The 20,172-nt window shown below is 42.2% G+C and overlaps 1 protein-coding gene across 1 annotated transcript in view; it reads left to right on the plus strand.

Moving 5' to 3' along the window:
- Positions 1 to 20,172, plus strand: part of LOC138666769 (oocyte zinc finger protein XlCOF7.1-like) — a 143,530-nt gene that overhangs the window by 30,725 nt on the left and 92,633 nt on the right. Inside the window, exons 2-4 of the mRNA XM_069754941.1 lie at positions 6,776 to 6,889; positions 7,000 to 7,182; positions 9,173 to 9,296. Coding sequence (XP_069611042.1) covers positions 6,782 to 6,889; positions 7,000 to 7,182; positions 9,173 to 9,296 — 415 coding nt within the window. The 5' untranslated portion in view covers positions 6,776 to 6,781. The remainder of the gene's footprint in view (positions 1 to 6,775; positions 6,890 to 6,999; positions 7,183 to 9,172; positions 9,297 to 20,172) is intronic.

A 20,172-nucleotide genomic window follows, 5' to 3' on the forward strand; every position in this document is an offset into this window, starting at 1 on the left:
AAGGACAATTTTATATTACAGGATGATTTATGTAAACTAGAAGCTTGGGCTGATAAATGGCAAATGAGCTTTAATGGGGATAAATGTAAGGTCATGCACTTGGGTAGAAGTAATAAGATGTATAATTATGTGCTTAATTCTAAAACTCTGGGCAAAACCGTCAATGAAAAAGACCTGGGTGTATGGGTGGATGACAAACTCATATTCAGTGGCTAGTGTCAGGCAGCTGCTACAAAGGCAAATAAAATAATGGGATGCATTAAAAGAGGCATAGATGCTCATGAGGAGAACATAATTTTACCTCTATACAAGTCACTAGTTCGACCACACTTAGAATACTGTGCACAGTTCTGGTCTCCGGTGTATAAGAAAGACATAGCTGACCTGGAGCGGGTGCAGAGAAGAGTGACCAAGGTTATTAGAGGACTGGGGGGTCTGCAATACCAAGATAGGTTATTACACTTGGGGCTGTTTAATTTGGAAAACTAAGGGGTGATCTTATTTTAATGTATAAATATATGAGGGGACAGTACAAAGACCTTTCTGATGATCTTTTTAATCATAGACCTGAAACAGGGACAAGGGGCATCCTCTACCTTTGGAGGAAAAAAGGTTTAAGCATAATAACAGACGCGGATTCTTTACTGTAAGAGCAGTGAGACTATGGAACTCTCTGCCGTATGATGTTGTAATGAGTGATCCATTACTTAAATTTAAGAGGGGACTGGATACATTTCTGGAAAAGTATAATGTTACAGGGTATATACACTAGATTCCTTGATGGGGCGTTGATCCAGGGAACTAGTCTGATTGCCGTATGTGGAGTCGGGAAGGATTTTTTACCCCAATGTGGAGCTTACTCTTTGCCACATGTTTTTTTTTTTTGCCTTCCTCTGGATCAACATGTTAGGGCATGTTAGGTTAGGCTATGGGTTGAACTAGATGGACTTATAGTCTTCCTTCAACCTTAATAACTATGTAACTATGTGTGTCCGAGTGACCCACATGTCGACATGTAAAATTTTGTGCAGCTGCACTGATCACATAGACCCATTCAAGTCAATGGGTCCATGTAAACATGTACGGCACACAGATGCCGTCTGTGTGCCGCATCAGTACCACACGGACTGCCGCTGGGGAAGAAGCGTTAGAGTAAGCACTGTTCCCCGGTGGCTGGTGCTGAAGATGGCTCTCATCATTCTCCCCTGCTCTGCCAGCGCGAGCAGAGGAGAATGATGTCTGAACGATGACAGCAGGAGGGGGCTTTTGGGACTCTTAGCTCCATCATCTGACACCTGCTGCCGCTAATAACAGTGACAGCAGGTGCGGATGATCGGGGTATTTCACAGCCTCCGCCTGAAATCTAACTAAATAAATGAAAACCTGACATGGGTTCCCCCCCTACTTTCTTGAACCAACCAGACCAAACTCACAGCTAGGGGCTGCAACCCTCAGCTGTGAGCTTCTGCAAGGTTGGTTATCAAGAATAGAGGGGTCCCCACTCTGTTTTTTTAAATTATTTAAATAATTTAAAAAACAGCGTGTTTTCCCCCTTATTTTTCACAACCAGCCTTGCTAAAGCTCACAGCTGGGGGCTGGTATTCTCAGGCTGGTAAGGGGCCATGGATATTGCCCCCCCCCCCCCCCCCAGCCTAAAAACAGCAGCCCACAGCTGCCCAGAAAAGGCGCATCTAATAGATGCACCAATTCTGGCACTTTGCCCGGCTCTTCCCACTTGCCCTGTAGCGGTGGCAAGTGGGGTTCATATTTGTGGGGTTGATGTCACCTCTGTAATGTCAGATGACATCAAGCCCATGGCTTAGTAATAGAGAGGTGTCTATAAGACACCTATCCTTTGCTAATCCTATAGTTATATGTTAAATAAAGACACAGCCAGAATAAAATCCTTTATTTGAAAAAATTACAGACTCCTTTAATATTCTAAATTAAACCATACTTACTGCAACGCCTAATTTCCCGAAGCCAATATCCATGGCCCCTTACCAGCCTGAGAATACCAGCCCCCAGCTGTGAGCTTTAGCAAGGCTGGTTGTCAAAAATGGGGGGGAGACCCCATGTCATTTTTTAAATTATGTATTTAAATAATTAAAAAAACAGCTTGGGGACCCATCTATTCTTGATAACCAACCTTGCAGACGCTGACAACTGAGGGTTGCAGCCCCCAGCTGTGAGTTTTGTCTGGTTGGTTCAAGAAAATCCCAAAAGCCCCCACCTGCTTTCATTGTTCAGACATCATTCTTCTCTCATCAAGGAAAATAGAAAAAAATTGGAGTCTGGCTCAACAGGACTGGATTTCCTTTTCTTTTTATTTTTCAAATGAAAATATAGTGCATACAAAAGAAAAATTTACATGGTCGACATGACCAAGTCAACGCGTTTCGACTGCACTAGACAGTCATTACTCATGAGTAAGACTGCCTAGTGCAGTCGAAACGCGTTGACTTGGTCATGTCAACCATGTAAATTTTTCTTTTTTATGCACTATATTTTCTTTTGAAAAAGAAAAGGAAATCAAGTCCTGTTCAGCCAGACTCCAATTTTTTTCTATTTTCCTTGATGTGAGGCCGGAGTCTCACATCATGCGAACTTGGCTTCAGGAAAATGGCCGCCGCGATCTCCATCTGCGCACGTGCGGCATCCCGCGGCCATTTTCCTGAAGCCCCGGGCAGCAGAGGACTCCATATGCGCACGCGCGGCCTCAGGAAGATGGCCGCCCCCACAGATCACCAGGGAAATAGCGCAGATCGCGCGTTTTTTCTTCTCCTGCCTAGTGGATTCAGAAGATGGGCATGCGCAAACCACTACGTCACCAACGGAAAGATATGCAAGATTTGGGGGAAGAAACAGCGATGTTGCCACGCCCATATGACCTGACCAGCCTGATTGACAGGCGAAAACGGCGACTTTGGTAAGTTATTTCGGCAGCATAGGTGGGGAATCAGGGTATACAAAATACACTATAGTAACGTACAGCTCAGGCCCTATTTAACAGTATTTTTATCTCGTACTGAAAAAACGGGGTGACAGGTTCCCTTTAAGTAAAACGTTTTTGGTGACCTCTTGTCTCCATTGCAGTTTAATTGACTTTTATACACTGATATGACACCATGAAGGATATTTTTTAATGCAGGCACTTTGACCGAATGAATCTCCCAAAGCAGCATGTGATTTTTTCATTATGTTCCCCGTGGATGAATATAAAAACTGCACAAGTTGGCCAAGCTCCTATTTCCAAGTTATTATATAAAAATAGGAATGAAAAATGAGTGGGCCATAGTCTGGAGCTTAGCAACGTTGATCTGTTGAAGGTAATTGTCACTTTGGTTATGTTGAAGGTTTTCAGAATTGCCATTATAGTACCAAACAGAGACCTGTACTAAAAAGCCACTGTGATCATGGTAAAAAACAAAGGGGCCCTGTAATGACGCTGCCTGGTGTCGTAGAGAGGCCGCCTAAGGGGTGCTAGCGGTAGCGCAGTGAGAGGGATGAATGAGGCACGCAGTGCACACAGGACCTGAACTAGGCTGGTCACGTGATCACTGCAGGGACGATGGGGGCGGAGCTATCGAGCGAGAACGGAGTGTCTGCAAAAGCGCAGGACACAGAGTACTAAGACAGAGACGTAGTCAAAGGACAAGCTGAATGTCGGGAGCCAGATGGGAGCGAGGTACCAAGGGGCAAAATAGCAGATTAGTCAAAGACAAGCCAAGGGGTCAGAAAGCCAGGACAGACAAAGAAGTACAAAGCAGAAAACAGGGGCAGTAGTCAGGGAACAGAACCGGGTCATACACAGCAAGGCACAGAGGCACAACTATTACAGACGAATAACCTGGGTCGGCTACCTCAAACCGAGTAGATGGAAGTATAACCGACTCAGAACCCAGGAACCACCAGCATTAAATAGCCGCCCCAGAACCAAAGAGAGGTGTAATAATTTAACCCAGACCTGACCAGGACAGAGCTAGAACCAGCCCATCCAGAGTCATGGCAGGCCCCTTTTAAGGTTAGATCTAACTGTGAAACATTGGTGGCCTATCAAGGATGGGTTGTCATAAAAGACTGGAAAACCCATTTAATATTTTACAAAAATCATTTTTCCCTGCCATATTTCATTCATATGAAATTGCAGGCATGCAACTGTTTAGTAGAAGCCCAATTGCACTTGAATTGCCTTACTATGGTACCTTGTATACTTCTTTTAACTATTGTTCTGAGACACTCATACACACACTACAGGGAATTTACTTGTATCAGAGTTTCATATCCTGGATTTTTCATGTTGAATAAGACACAGAATGTAGAAGTGGCTAAAGAGAGGAGTACGATTTCTTTTTATCTCACCTCTGTGTTGCAGAAATATTAGTAATCAAAGTATTTGGCATCTGATGAGTTAATATTTAGGTCTAAGTGGGCTTTACACATAGTTTTCACTGGGCGCGTGTGCTTCTTCCTCCTGTATGATATTTCCAAATCATAAATAGTCAGCATCAGCAACACACATGAGAAAAAGGACACGCTGACACAATAGCTCAGAGCAGGTTTCTCAGTGTGAGAGATGTAATCACACTTAAGTGTGAGACATATAAGGGTATGTTTCCACGTGGCGTATTTGCTGCGGATTGGACGCTGCGTACAGCTGAAGCGTCCAATCTGCAGCGTCCAGATGTTCCAGCATAATGGAGGGGATTTTATAAAATCCCATATCCACTATGCATACAAAGATGCAGGTGTCAAACCTGCGTATATACGCACATGCGGCGCGTCTTTATAGACCACAGCATGTCTATTTATCTTGCGGAGATGAACAGTCTCTGCAAAATTAATAGCATCGTTCTATGTATAGGATGCAGTGATTCCTCATGTGTTCAATGAACACATGCGGAATCACCGTGCGTACAAAAGCCGGCAGCGCTTTGGACGCGGTGGGTGTCCGCTGCGTCCAAAGCACTGCCTTTCCAGACCGTGGAAACATAGCCTAATGAGACCCTGCTCTGGTCTCACTGCAGAGTACAAGTTGCTTTTATTATAGAAGACATAAGTGTGATACTGTCACATGTCTGGACAAGGCAGTTTGGGTGGAGGGGCAGTACAGTAGATGTGACAGTGCTAGGTGAGAATGATAGCTGATGGAGGGGTTATCATGTGACACAGCTATACTCAGCTGTACTGCCTCTCCCTCCATGCTGACTGTTGGGACCTTATTGGAAAGGTGTTTAGTAGTGATGAGCGAATATACTCGTTACTCGAGATTTCTCGAGCATGCTTGGGTGACCTCCCGAGTATTTTTTATTACTCCGAAATTTAGTTTTTATTGCCGCAGCTGAATGATTTACATCTGATTACCAGCATAAGTACATGTGGGGGTTGCCTGATTGCTAGGGAATCCCCACATGTACTTATGCTGGCTAACAGGTGTAAATCATTCAGCTGCGGCAAGAAAAACTAAATCTCCGAGCACTAAAAAAAATTTGGTGAAAGGTCTTCTTTAACCCCTTTACGACTTTGGATGTATAGGTACATCCAAGGTCACCTTCCCCTGTTTGATGAGGCTTAAGCCCTGCTATGTGTAGCACAAGCGATCAGAAGATCACAGCTTGTAGTCTCCCATACAAACTATTGAAGCCAATAAAGTTTTAAAAAAATGTGTTTTTTTTAAATATATAAAAGTTTAAATCATCCCTCATTCAAGATAAAACAATTAAAAAAAAAATTTAAAAAATACACATGTTTGGTATCGCCGCGTTCAGAATTGCCCGGTCTATCAATATGTAAAAAGAATTAACCCGATTGGTAAACGGCATAATGAGAGAAAAATCAAAAAGCCAGAATTAAATTTTTTGGGTGCCACAACATTCCAATAAAATGCAATAATCAGCAATAAAAAAATCCTATTTACACCAAAATGGTATCAATAAAAACGTCAGATCGTCGCACAAAAAATAAGCCCTCACCCAGCCCCAGATCACAGAAAATGGAGATGCTACACATGTTTGGTATCTGTGACGTTGTAATGACCTGGAGAATCGTAATGGCAGGTCAGCTTTAGCATTTACTGAACATGGTAAAAAAACAGTTGTGGAATTGCACTTTTTTATATCTGAATACGTTCCATACCCACTGTATCCTCCTGTGTGGGTGCCGTACATTCCAGCTATGACTGTATCTCACACAGGTAATGCCCCTTTTAATTTAAAATAAACTCCTGAGACAGATTCTCAGGGAGATCTATCTCCAGCCCAGAGATCTTAACAGCTCATTTACATATAAGAAAAGGTATCAGTTTATTCAGCTTTTTGTGACCTACATGCCCAAATAGAAGGCTGAGGAGGATTGATCCTGCTGACAGATTCCCTTTACAGTGCTGCCTAGCCACCTTACTGAAAGCGGAGCTACTGCGAGGAAACAAACTTATTTCCCACAGGAGCTGCTCACTTTTAGTCATAGAGGTGTGCACACAGCGGTTCTAGTCACCGCTCACTATACTGCGAGCTGTACCTGTCACCACTCCCCGATATTTTGATTGACTGCTTGTGCTGCACATAAATGCTGCACAGTGTAGTAAGCAATGAGTGTAACCGCTCCGCACACGTCTTGGCCTGAAGGCATCGAGTTACTTCCAGAAGGGTATCAGTTAATTTCCTCCTGGTAGCTGTGATTTCAGTAAGGTGACCAGGCAGCTTTGTAACTCTACTTATCTGCAGATTAACCCTATATCTGCAAGTAAATATTTTTATTTTTCTGAATTTTCCCATAGTGTCTTATGGTTCCCTCCCTGCCTGGTCCATTAACCATGGACAAGGACAGGAGCAAGATGACAGAGCGCATCCTTCACATCAGCCAAGATATTATCTGCCTGCTAACCGGAGAGGTAACGAATCCTGGCAATTATGTGACATCACTGACTATTAATAAAGAAGAGTTTTCAGACTCTGGGGATGTACAGGTTACAATAATGTCTGTGGTTATTTCCCTACATAGGAATATACCGTAGTGAAGAAATCTGGAGAATATGTGATCCCGAGCAGCCACCCCTGGGTGTCCGCTGGATGGAGGAGCTCGCAGAGCCACGGCCATGAGTCTACACCTCACATATATGAGAAAAACACTGATCAGAAGATCCTAGATCTCACCAACAAGATCATTGAGCTGTTGACCGGAGAGGTGAGCACTGCAGAGAATACAGTCCTCACATGGGCCCATCCAGACCAGCTCCCAATTGGCTAATTTACGTGACGATCGGGGGATCATTTACTGGCCTGTTTAGAAAAGCCAACAAATATTTTATGTGCATCGAACCATGCAATCATTTTGTGCCCCTAGAATATCATGTTATCAGTAGCACATCTGGTTTACATGGGGCAACATGCTCCAGGTAACAGTGATTTAATAGTGCCAGCCTGTTAAGACGATAATGGGGAACCAGTGTTCCTACGAATACTGATTATTACTTCATCTACCTGGCCCGTAACTCTGGAATAATGCTCCATGTATATTAGTAATTCTTTACATTAAACGTTCAGGTAACCACTCCAGTAGTGATGGATGGTTCCCGAACAATCCATTACAAAGAGCTGGCTGCCTTCTGTGAATAATGGGAGCCTTCTTTCCAGTGAGAGACACTTACATTTTCTAAGGGGCTCTCAATGAGCGTAAAAGGAGGATATTTGACAGTCAGTGTTCGGCTCCCCAGCTGAAACCTCGCCCATCCAATATTTTCATTGGCTGGCTGCAAGTGTTTTGGAGTTCAGCTGCGGTGATCCTATCCAAATATGTAGTAGGTGTAATAATAATATTAGCAAATACCTCCAATTAGAAATGTAGTATAGTTATTCTGATTTGTTAGGTCTCTCTCCTCACGTACAGGCGTTGCAGGACCTTAGGTATCCATGGTTATGACCACTGATATAGTGACAGTTCTCTAGCTGCTAGTGGTCGTAATCATGGATACCTAAGGTTCTCAATGCCTCCACATCACATTTGAAGTGACTTTGAGTGATCTATATGACAGAAAATACCCCAAAGTGACATCATTCTAAAAACTGCACCCTGCAAGATGTTCAAAACCCTTCAGGAATTAATGGAATGTGGAAGGAAAAAAAATAACAATTAACTTTTTTTCACAAAATTTTAATTTAGACCCCAATTTTTTTATTTTATCAAAGGGGGTAACCGGAAAAAAATTACCCCAAATGTGTTGTGCCACTTCTCCTGAGCATGCTGATACCCCAAATGTGTGGCAAAACCACTGTTTGGGCACACTGCAGGGCTCAGAAGGGAAGGAGCGCCATTTGATTTTTTTAAATGTAAAATATGCTGAAATAATTAGTGGATGCCATGCCGCGTTTGGAGAGCCCCTGATGTGCCTAAACAGTGGAAATCCCCCACAAGTGACGCCATTTTGGAAACTAGACCCCTCAAGAAATTTATCTTGATGTGTGGTAAGCACCTTGAACCCACCGATGCTTCACAGAAGTTTAGAACGTTGAGCCATAACAAAAAATTCACATTTTCCTCACAAAAATGTTCTTTTATCCCGAAATGTTATTTTCACAACGGTGACAGGAGAAAATGGACCTTAAAAATTGTTGAGCAATTTCACCTGAGTATACCGATACCTCATATGTGGTCAAAAACTACTTTTGAGGCAAGATACTGACAATACATTTATTACCTCCCTATTCTACCCTAGCACATTAAAATTAGTGATAATGACCCTTCCACTTTACATCGCCGAGGAAGTTTTAATTAATAGGAAACAATGTTTTTCCTATTTTCTGCTGTCTAAACTTGGGCTGTACCTTATGGTAAGGTGCATCTTATAGTCTGAAAAATATGTTATATTAGAAAAGAGAATACCGTAGATTATTTAATTTCATAGACAGAGATTTAGGATTAAAATCAACTTTAATTTCAGATCATCCGCTTTAAGAATTGTGCCTAATTTATGTAATGGTACATTTGCTATTTTTTTTTACTGTTTTGATGCCTTTTACATTCTTTAGCTTTACTAATGTGTGCCTTTCTTGACCATTGATAGTGAATTTACATCTTGCCAACAATTTTAGATATGACTTTTAAACGTGAAATTTCCTCCAAAATAGTGCAGGATAAGAAATTGCGTCTTTCTAATGACTGTATCATTGTGTGTCAGGTTCTTGTAAGATGTCAGGATGTCGCTGTCCATTTATCTATGGAGGAGTGGGAGTATATAGAAGGACACAAGGATCTGTACAAGGATGTAATGATAGACAACCATACACCTCCATCTGTGCCAGGTAAGGCATGTGATACTCAACTTGGAATGCACTATGAAAAACAGTCTGATCGTGTCTATAGATGTAGACCCTTTCAGGCTGAGAAATAACAATATTGTTGTGCTGTTGGTTCCTCAAAAAATATACCTTTGTATTTTAAATTATTTTTTGTGACTCCCATATACTTTAACGGGAAGAAACCAACTATCTGTCTCTGCATATGATAGCCACTCATTTTGTTGAGATGTCTATGGTGTGAAAAGCCCTTCAAGAAATGCCAATGCTCCAGAGTCCATTAAATCTTTATTGTGTGCTCTCACCGGCAGCATACAAAAATGTGCAAATTTATATACATGCACATGCTGTAGCAAAGCCAGGTAGGCTAGGGTTAAATCCTAGCACCAAAGGTTATGATTAGGTGCACCTGGATAGCTCTGCATATAACCAGGCTTGGTATTTACTTTAGTCAGTCAGTTGGGGAAAATGAAATGACCAGAGTGGATTGTATTGGAGCTACAGACAGAGAGACAAGCCAGAATCTCTCTATGAAAAGAGACTGCACAGGCCATGAGCACCAAACTGATTCCCCTTTCCTGGCCCCTATAAAGTATGATTCCAATAAGAGTGCCCCCCAAACAAAGTATGACACCCCTCTTTTGCATTCCCACACATTATCCTGCCCACGCACAGTATGATGATGCTACTTTACACTCTCCACCCAAAGTATGATACCCCTACAGTGACCCTATCACAGTATATTAGACCAGACCCAGCCCTCCATATAGTATAATGGTCCCCAAACAGTATGATGGCCCCTACCAAAACCTCCACATAGTATGATGGTCACAACACGCCACATTGTATACTGGCCCCCACATAGCCCTCCAAACAGTATAATGGTCCCACATAGGACTATAAACTGTGTAATGGCCCCCACACAAACCTCCATAGTGTATAGTGCACCCCTGCATACTGTATAAGGGCTCCCATTCATTTAAAGAAAGAAAAAAAATACTCATCTGTCTTTGTTCCCTCCGCTGCTCTGGTCATGCAATGTGTGGTCTGAAGCTCTGCACAGTGGGCGTGATGTAGTGATGTAATTGCAACTGCTGCACTAGGATGTCAGATGCACAGAGGACGGAGCTGACAGCTCCCTGTTCCATCATTGCTTTCAACTGTTTTGGCACTCAGGATGCTGATACAGCTGAAAGTGCGATACCATGCAGGGGAGGCTAGGTGTACCATAGTAGTCGCATGGTCTGCCTCTATTAGCAGGATATTAGCAGAAAGGCAGGATAGTGTCACACGACCACAAGCAAATGTCTGTGGTCCGCTTTTAGTGTTGTGCGAGTGATTGCGGGCCCTTTGGGCACGCGCGGTGATTACGAACCACGCAATGGGGTGTACCCACGCACCAAACTGGCGTATGTGCAAACTAATAGCAAACATAAATACCTGGTGTACCTCTCCTGACACTCCTACCTTGTGTATGAAAAAGCTCTGTAGTTAATACTGTTCGGGTAGAGCTATCCGATAGCTCTATCCATGAAAAAAGTGAACGGGTAGAGCTATCCCATAGCCCCATTCCTAAAGGAAATGAACGGGTAGAGCTATCCGGTAGCGCTATTTCTCAATGTTCCTGAGTGTAAAGGTACTGTCACATTTAGCGACGCTGCAGCGATATAGACAACGAGCCGATCGCTGCAGCATCGCTGTTTAGGTCGCTAGGAGACGTCAAACACCGGCAACAGCTGAGCGATGCCGGAGCGATCCAGTGACGTAACGGCGACTCACTTATCGTTCTCGCTGGTTGTTCGCTCCATGAAAAACCATTGCAGGCATCGTTGCTTTTGCTGTCTAACATGACGAATCACGCCGACCTAACGACCAAATAAAGTTCCGGACTTCTAGCTCCGACCAGCGATGTCACAGCAGGATCCTGATCGCTGCTGCGTGTCAAACACAACGAGATCGCTATCCAGGACGCTGCAACGTCACGGATCGCTGTCGTTCTCGTTGGAAAGTTGCTCAGTGTGAAGGTACCTTAAGCTATTTCACATGGTTGAGTGCACTTGGGATCTGCCCCCAAGGCCCCGCCGTACAATAGCGTACAACATTTTTTGGCTTTTACAATTGTTAAAAAGCTTAATAAAAGCCTTCTTTGTACACACAGTTGACAGTAAACCATTTGTCAATTTTAGGAATAAGTTTACCTTGCTTCTGTGTCTCAAATATTTCGACCATTATTTGTTGGCTTTTCCTTCCCCTGGAGGAAGCCACATATAACTGCCTGTGTGAAAGCACTGGGAGAGGCAAATAAATTCCTACAATATCCAAGGACTGTCCCTGAGATTTATTGATGGTCATTGCAAAAGCCAACATGACAGGAAACTGACGCCGTTGCATCTGGACTGTCAAGTTTTTATCTTTGGAAATCAGGTGAGTTCTTGGAATAAGAACTGTCTGACTCTTTGCTTTTCCATTTAAGGCAACGGCACGAATAACGTTTGTTTTTAAGCTTTTACATAAAGCCTTGTGCCATTACAAAGGCCACGCTTTCTGTTAAGATTACGCGGGAGCATTATTACAGCTCCTGGTTTCAGCTTTAGTTCATGAGGAGGCATCCCAGTGGGATTCAAAGAGTTAAGAAACTCTACAGTGTAATCTGTGAGAATTACACCCTCCTCTTCCGCAATTGTGTCCACGGAGCGATATGTTGAGTGTTCACCTTGAACTTGACTAAGAATTTTGTCGTTCAAGGTGTGAACGTCATCATTCAATGGCGTAAGAATTGCTTTTTTGGCAATTGCTTCTACCTTTGCATCGGTAATCTCAATTGAGCCGCCAAAAATAGCTGTAATTAAATTACCCTCTTCAATAAAAGAATTCGGGATTTCACTTGTGTCTTCTGGTAGACCTTATACATTTCACAACTCTCCATTGCCAAGTTTCAGTAACCCTGAGCTATACTCAACCTAGTCCTGAGACGTTCTCATATTCTGCTGTAACAAATTATCCATAGAGTCCATATTAAAACAGGGAGTCATTGTTACTTCATCCCAAAAACCGACAGATGACTCCCTAAGCTCCTTTGGTTGAAGTGAGGTTGGCTTAATTTTTGACACTGGTCTCATTTGTTGTAATTCCAAGGCCAAACTTGGAATGGTAGGTGCTACCATTTTGTAGTAATGTAGCCGCCAATCCAGTGGAGGCTACTGAGCAAACAAACTTTTTTTCTGCTTGTGGTGTCTTGGGCAAGCAGTTGTACAAAAATGTATTCCCACTGCCTTCTGGGCCGTCCAGAGAAATACAGTGTGAGCTAGTATCGTCTGGCTGTGGTGCAGCATTGACTGCTTGCATAATTGCATCGAAACCTGATTTCTGAGCTTCACTAAGCATAGCTTTCAATTGCTCAGCCTCCTGCTTTATTACTGCATAATTCAGTTGGTCCAGTATTTCATCTGGAACATTTACTGGAGTTGGCAATCCGTAGTCCGCACAGGACTTTTTATTGCTTAAGAGCACTTCATTAATATCACGAAGAGCCAGTTGCTCAGCAATTTCTGCCTGGTGTAATCCTCCATAAATTTGGTTTTATATTTTTTGCCATAATGCCAATGGTTTAGCTGGTTCCACACGTTCACAAATTATAGCAAATACTTTGCGAAGTTGGTAGGGCATTTGGAAAGTTATTGCATCCGTTATACCATTGGGAATCGTCTTCCAAAAGATGAAGATCAATGCATGCGTTTTTACATGTGTCATGTACGACTCCATTGACAGTCCTTAAGTCAGCATAAGACTTTGCTCCTCTTACATCATGTAAGAGGAGCAAAGTCAGCATAAGACTTTGCTCCTCTTACGCGACGTAAAAGGAGTTATAGGTAATAAAGCTCACCATCTGTTAAAGAGACTGTATACATTCGGGCAATTGTTTTCACAAATTGAGCCATTCGTTTTTCCAACCTTCTAGTAGAGCTTTTCTATCCCAGACATAGTGTTCAGGGATTTCACTCTACAAATACTGATGGGTGGAAGCGTCAACTCTGTTTAGCTTAAAATAAGCCTGCAGAGTAGAGGCTTTTGAGTACGAAATAACCATATCCACATTACCATCTTCAAAAAACACTTGCTGCATGTTTTCAAAGTGAACAACAAACCTATTAATGGTATGTGAGGCATCATGCATTGTATTTTTTCTGATTCTCCACACGCCCTCAGTGGCGCTTATATATTGAGAATCTAGGTACATGGCTGGTCTATTTCAGTTTAATGTATCAAACTTGATATTGGCACAGTCATGTCCTTTGTATACATATTTGAAAATATATTTAACACTTTTTATTGAAGCACATATCTCAACATTGATATGGCAATTGTACTTGAGTAATAAATAGGGGTTGTATGGAACTACCCATCCCAGTATTGCGTCGACGGTACTGTGGGTAACCTTCAACATTGGGGTTTGTCTCTGTATTAAATTCCTTTGGGAATTTTTTTGCGCATTGACCATCTGCCATGCATATAGCACCAGGTTGATCTTTGCCACATGGGCCATGAATCATGTGCTTCATCACTGCCTCATGCAGTTTTGGATTTGCTGTCTCATTTGGAATTTCAGCAGAGACCAATTTGTCAATTATTTCTTTTTCCCTCGGTTTATCTTCCTCTCTGAGGATTAAGAGCATGTGAGCGTGTGGTAGTCTATGCTTTTGAAATTCTATTACATGCACATAGGCAACTACACGGCCAAAAATGTGTTTTTTCAAAATCTCGTTAAGCACGGCTTGGAGTTTGATTTTAAATACTCGTGCAACTGTTAAGTCCTTCTCAGTCCCTGGCTTACTAGAGGTAGGGATCCTGAGTAAATGACACGCAAACAAGGTATTGTGTGATCATATACAGGGGAAGCCCAGGAGCACATCTCTCTCTCTGGGCTTTGCCCTTCCTTTATATAGAAAAGAATTATTCTTTTACAGACATGCGCACAAGCGCTCATATTTCACTATCTCTTACATAAACAATCTATACCAGTCTTTATCAGTAGAAAGTTACATCATCTGGAAGGTGAATGAAAGGCTGCTATTGAAAGAAGGAATGCACACATGATTACTTCCATAAAAGGAAATGTCAAGTCAGCAGAAATGTATCTTGTTGTAAGCGAGATTTCTCAGGAAGAAGACAAGATGGATTCCTTTAGTTCAGTCTGATCTCCACAATTCCCCCCTTTGACATTTTCTTTTATTTATTTTATTACCACAGGGCCAAAGACAAAGCCTTTATTTGGTATTACACATGTACATGCTTGTATTCAATAAGAGAATCAAATCTAGTATTAATTCTTCCGTTTAACTCTCGCAACCTTTTCTTTGTTTTGCAATAAGTACAGATATTACAAAGGGATAGCAAAATAAGCGCAATAATCAGTATTAGCAAAGGATAACATAAGAGAAGAAGGAAAAAAAACTTTATACTCTTGCATCTATTACACAAAGTTTATCTGTGCATACTGAGATACTCTTGAGCACAATCTGGAATAGTACGTATATGACTACAATAATCATAACTATATGTATTATGCTCTGCATAATCCCAGCAACCCACCCACCGATTCCTCTGAACCAGTTGGCTGGGTTAAGAAAAGAAAAGGTATCTGACCACCAGCTATCCTTATTCTGGTCATTGTCTTTGTCATACTGATCTCTGAGTCGTTGTACGTCCTTTAATTTAAATCTCATACTCATAGTACTATTCGGGTCTATATAATGACAGCAGGTGGGTCCGATGATTTGACACATACCCCCTTGTGAGGCAGTTAGGTAATCCAATACCAGGGTATGTTGGTTAGTGACTATTATAAGCTGATTCTGTACAGCTACACTAGTGTTTAGTATATCCAATATATCCCAGATCTGATCATCTAGATAATCCGTGGCTCTAACTAATTTATCCCACATCTGTGTTAACATAGGATAAATAAAAATGGTACTAGCAATTTTGTTAGGAATTCCCATTTGTACTATATGTGGCCTCCCCGAGGGACGTGGTGAGTTATCTGCAGCTCTTTTATACAGTGTGTGCTTGGGCACGGCTTGCATATTCACTTGTTTATTTGAAATTATGAATGTAGCCGGGGTTAGGCGTCCTAATGTACAAGTACCCTTTATACCTACGGGAAGCCATTTATATGCTCCTTCTCCGCATATCCAAAATGTACCTTCAGGCAGATCCCATAGAGCTGAGTGCTGCAATACCAATCTGTGAGCCAAGTCCACAAATCTAGATACATTCTGAAGCATACACCAAGAGGGTTTTTGTCCCAAGGGGCTACAGTACCCGGCTGCGGGATTCCCACATACAGGCATTCCTTTGATATACTCATTGGATTCATTACAAACCAGGTTCCCCAGCTTACTTGTACAACTGTTTGCATCACCTTGGGGGAACAATTTAGAATGTTTCCATTTTCTAGTATGTATGTATCTTTCCAATACTACAGGTTTGAAAGCATCAGAGGGGGGGACGGTTGTACTGAAACTAAGCTGTAGATTTTCTGTGGGGACCTGTCCTAAATTAGTTAATCCAGTCTTATTTCTAGGTACCCATTTTCCTCCCCTAAATGCTAAATATTGTAGATGTGTGTTACTCCCTGAGAGATTACCCTGCCACCAAGGAAATTCTACCCATCCCACAATTGGTATGGCGATTGTAGTATTCCACAGCCTAGCATTACCAATTTGGTTGTTGGCCAGGTTGTCTGAACAATTAGGCCAAGCGAATATTTCTTCTGCTAATACGGGAACTGCTAGAAAAGGTATACTTGTGGCTGATACCGGCGAATGGGTACAGATCCAACAATCTGTCAGGGTTTGTGTATTGTTTAACAAGTCATGCACTAATTTTCTATGATGTTGTACGAATCTATTGTTCAAAGGGGCTAGAGAATTCAGTCTATCCCACGCCTCCGTTGAGGTTATCATTATTAACATCAATATCATGAGTTTATACTGCTTTTCTTGCAATGGCTTGCATGTATCCATGATGCCTTTCCTTCAAGCTTGACTGATGTAGGTGTTGTCAACAGGACTTGGAAGGGTCCGTCAAACCTTGGTTCTAGAGCCTTTCTGGTGTGTCTTTTTACATAGACTTGATCACCTGGTTCCAACTTGTGACTTCCTTCTGTGTTGTCAGGATCTGGAAGGGAAGCAAAAACTTGTGCATGCACCTTAGTTAATTGTTTCTGAAGATTTTGCACATAAGAAGTCAATGACTCAATATTTAACACAAGTTGCTGTGGAAAATAACATCCTAAATTGGCAGTCCTGCCAAACAAAATTTCATATGGAGACAGTTTAGTCTTACCCCTTGGGGTATTGCGTATTGAGTAAAGGGCCAGTGGAAGGCATTCTGTCCAAGGCTTTCCTGTTTCAGCCATGGCTTTCTGTATTTTTAATTTTAAAGTTCCATTCATGCGTTCCACCTTACCAGAACTTTGAGGATGGTACGGAGTGTGTAACTGACTTTCAACACCCAACATTTTCAGTACATTTTGAAATATTTCTCCAGTGAAATGAGTACCCCTATCTGACTCGATCACTTCAGGGAGACCGTAACGGGGTATCAGTTCGGCAACTAGCTTTACAGCAGTGTTTTTAGCTGAAGCCTTCCGAACTGGATAGGCCTCTGGCCACCCCGAGAACATGTCCACACATACCAACACATACTCATACCCATTACTTTTTGGCAGCTGGATAAAGTCTATTTGTAATCGCTGAAACGGGTAGAGAGGTCGGACGTGGTGCTTCATAGGGGTCTTTGTTGTCTGTCCGGGATTATGTGCCAGGCATATAGCGCATGCAGCACAATAGTCTCTTGCATAGTTGCCAAAACCTGGAGCCAACCAGACTTGCTTTGCCAGTAGTGTCATTGCATTTGCAGACACATGAGTAGGGTGGTGCAGTCCACCAACTACAATCGGATACCAGGCTCTAGGTAGACATATTAGTCCATCTTTCTTCCAAATTCCCGCTTGTTCTTCTGCCCCTTCCTTTTTCCACCTGTCCCTCTCCTCTTCTCCTGCATCTTCCTGTGCTTGTCTCAGTCTATCTTCAGTATTTTCTGTGGGGTTTACAGTATGAACCTGTTGTAAGGGTTTGACAGCTGCTGCTTTGGCTGCTTTATCAGCCCTATCATTTCCCCTAGATTCCCTAGTGTCGAGTCTCACATGTGCAGCTACCTTGATTACTGCTACTTCTTTTGTTTCTTGTGCAGCCTCTAAGATCTGTTTGATCAGAGAAGCATGTTTTACAGGTTGTCCTGACGCTGTCATGTAACCTCTAGCTCTCCAGATTACTCCAAAATCAAACACAATACCATGTGCATACCTAGAATCAGTGTATATATTAGCTGTCTGGTTCTCAGCTATTTTAAGAGCTTCAATCAATGCTGTTAGTTCTGCTTCTTGTGCAGACTGTTTCGGTGGAAGTGGTTCTGCTTTGAGAGTTTCAGATTCTGACACAACTGCATACCCTGTATGGAAGTTACCTGTGTCATCTGCAAACCTACTACCATCTATAAACAGCTCTAAATCTGGATTTTGAAGTGGTGTTTCGGATACATTGGGTAAGCCTACCGTTTCTTGTAAAATGAGCTCTGTACAATCATGTGTGTCTGTAGGGAAAAAATTTGCGTGTGGATCAGTGTCCTTATTCCCCCCTTCAGACTCGAGAGGTAGCAGTGTAGCTATATTGAGAGTCTGAAGCCTAGCAAATGTGATAGTAGAGGGGAGCAACAAAGAACACTGTAGCCGCAAATGTCTGGCCATGGAAATGTGTTTTGGTTGGACCTGGTTTAATATCCCATAAACATCATGTGTAGTTTGAACTGTGAGTGGATACTCTAGGACAATTTCTGATGCTTTGTCCAACAATAGTGAGACAGCAACAACTACACGTACACAGGTTGGCGCTGCTCTAGCTACGGGATCTAACCTTGCTGAAAGATATGCAATTGGTCTTTGTTTCCCTGCATGCTTCTGGGTAAGAACTCCTGTAGCATGGGAATCAACTTCTGCAGCCATAAGCTGAAACGGTTTGGTGTAGTCTGGTAGCCCTAACGCTGGAGCTGAAACAAGGGCATCTTTTAATTGTTGGAACGAAATCTGACCTTCTTTTGTCAACAAATAAGGTTCACTTTTTACACAGTCATACAGTGGTTGCATTAGTTGACTGGCATGTATAATCCATTGTCTACAATGAGACACTATTCCTAAAAATGCTCGTAGCTGTTTATGATTTCTAGGCTCATTCATCTGTCTTATTGCTTCAGTTCTTTGTGGTGTAAGATGCTTTTTACCTTGAGAAATGCAATGACCTAGAAAGACCACTTTGGTCTGACAAACTTGTAGCTTTTGTCTATTCACTTTACACCCTTCTTTTTCTAAAAAACATAGTAAACTCACAGTGGACCTTTCTGCAGTTTCTAGATCTGGGCAGCAAAGTAGTAGGTCATCCACATACTGCAAAATTACTACCTGTGGTTCGGGTTCAAACCTCTGAAGGACTGTTTGTAGGGCATTTGAATAAAGAGTAGGGGAGTGTATCATTCCCTGTGGAAGGCGTGTCCACGCCAACTGTTTGCCCTTAAATGTAAATGCAAACAAATGCCAACTATCTTGGTGTAAAGGAACCGAGAAAAATGCATTTGAAAGATCTATTACAGTAAATACTTGAGAACTGGCTGGTATCTGTGATAGTAACGTATGAGGATTGGGTACAACTGGGGTGATTGGATCTAGAACTTTGTTTATTTCTCTTAAATCATGTACCATACGATATTTGGGCATAGAACTCTTATCAAGAGTTCTCTTTTTGACTGGATACAGAGGAGTGTTAGCAGGTGATTGTATCTCTACCAAAACTCCTTTCTCTTTATATCCCTCTATCTGTTTTGTAATCGCTAGTTCCTGCTGGGCACTCACAGGGTATTGTCTGAGCTGTGGGAGAACAGTTCCTGGTTGCACAGATAGTTTTACAGGAGAGATATGCAATAGTCCCACATCGGTGTCACCCTGTGCCCACAGTGTTTCTGGGACCATTGAGAGGTCTAGATCTGTGGTGTACTCTTTTTCTTCAGCATAATCCTCAAAAGCCTGAATTCTAACATATTGTTCTAATGTTTCTGCATCATCAGGGATAGTCAGTATAACTGTGCCATCTTCCCTAAAATTGATGTTAGCTTCTAATTTCTTTAGGACATCAGTTCCTAACAAACATGTTGGGGCACCTCTGGCATACAAAAATCTGGATGCAAAACATTTAGGTCCTAATGAGACCTCTAGGGGCACAGTATATGGCAGTGTTCGAATTACCCCATCATAACCCTCAGCAAAAGTTGTTTGTTCTGAAATATCTTCCGGATTCGGAAGAAAATCTTGATTCAAAATTGAGGAAGTTGCACCTGTATCTATCAAAAATGGAATCTCTCTCCCCCCCACATTCACCTGTATCATAGGTCTTCTAGCTGGTAGGGAAGTTTGTAACACATCGAGTCAATCTGAATCTGGTATGGGACCATCTATGATGGTAGATTTCTGCTGGTTGTCCGTTTGGGGAGGGTTATTTCTGGGAACAAATTTGCCTGACTTTATATCTGCCAACTTCTTCCTGCACTCTCTTTGGAAATGACCTGGCTTTTTACAGTAGTGGCAAGGAAAGTTGTGTCTCACTCTTCCTCCTGTATTAGCTTGTGCTATTCTAACAGGCTTACGATTCTCTCTCATATCCATGACTATTCCTAAACATCGTTGTTTCACAATATTTGGTTGTTCAATTGTTCTCCAATCTGGAGTAGAGGATTTAAATTTTTCTCTGATTTTCGGATCTAGCCCCTCTATTAA

The sequence above is a fragment of the Ranitomeya imitator genome, chromosome 2 (genome assembly GCF_032444005.1).
Source record: "Ranitomeya imitator isolate aRanImi1 chromosome 2, aRanImi1.pri, whole genome shotgun sequence".
Lineage (NCBI taxonomy): Eukaryota > Metazoa > Chordata > Amphibia > Anura > Dendrobatidae > Ranitomeya > Ranitomeya imitator.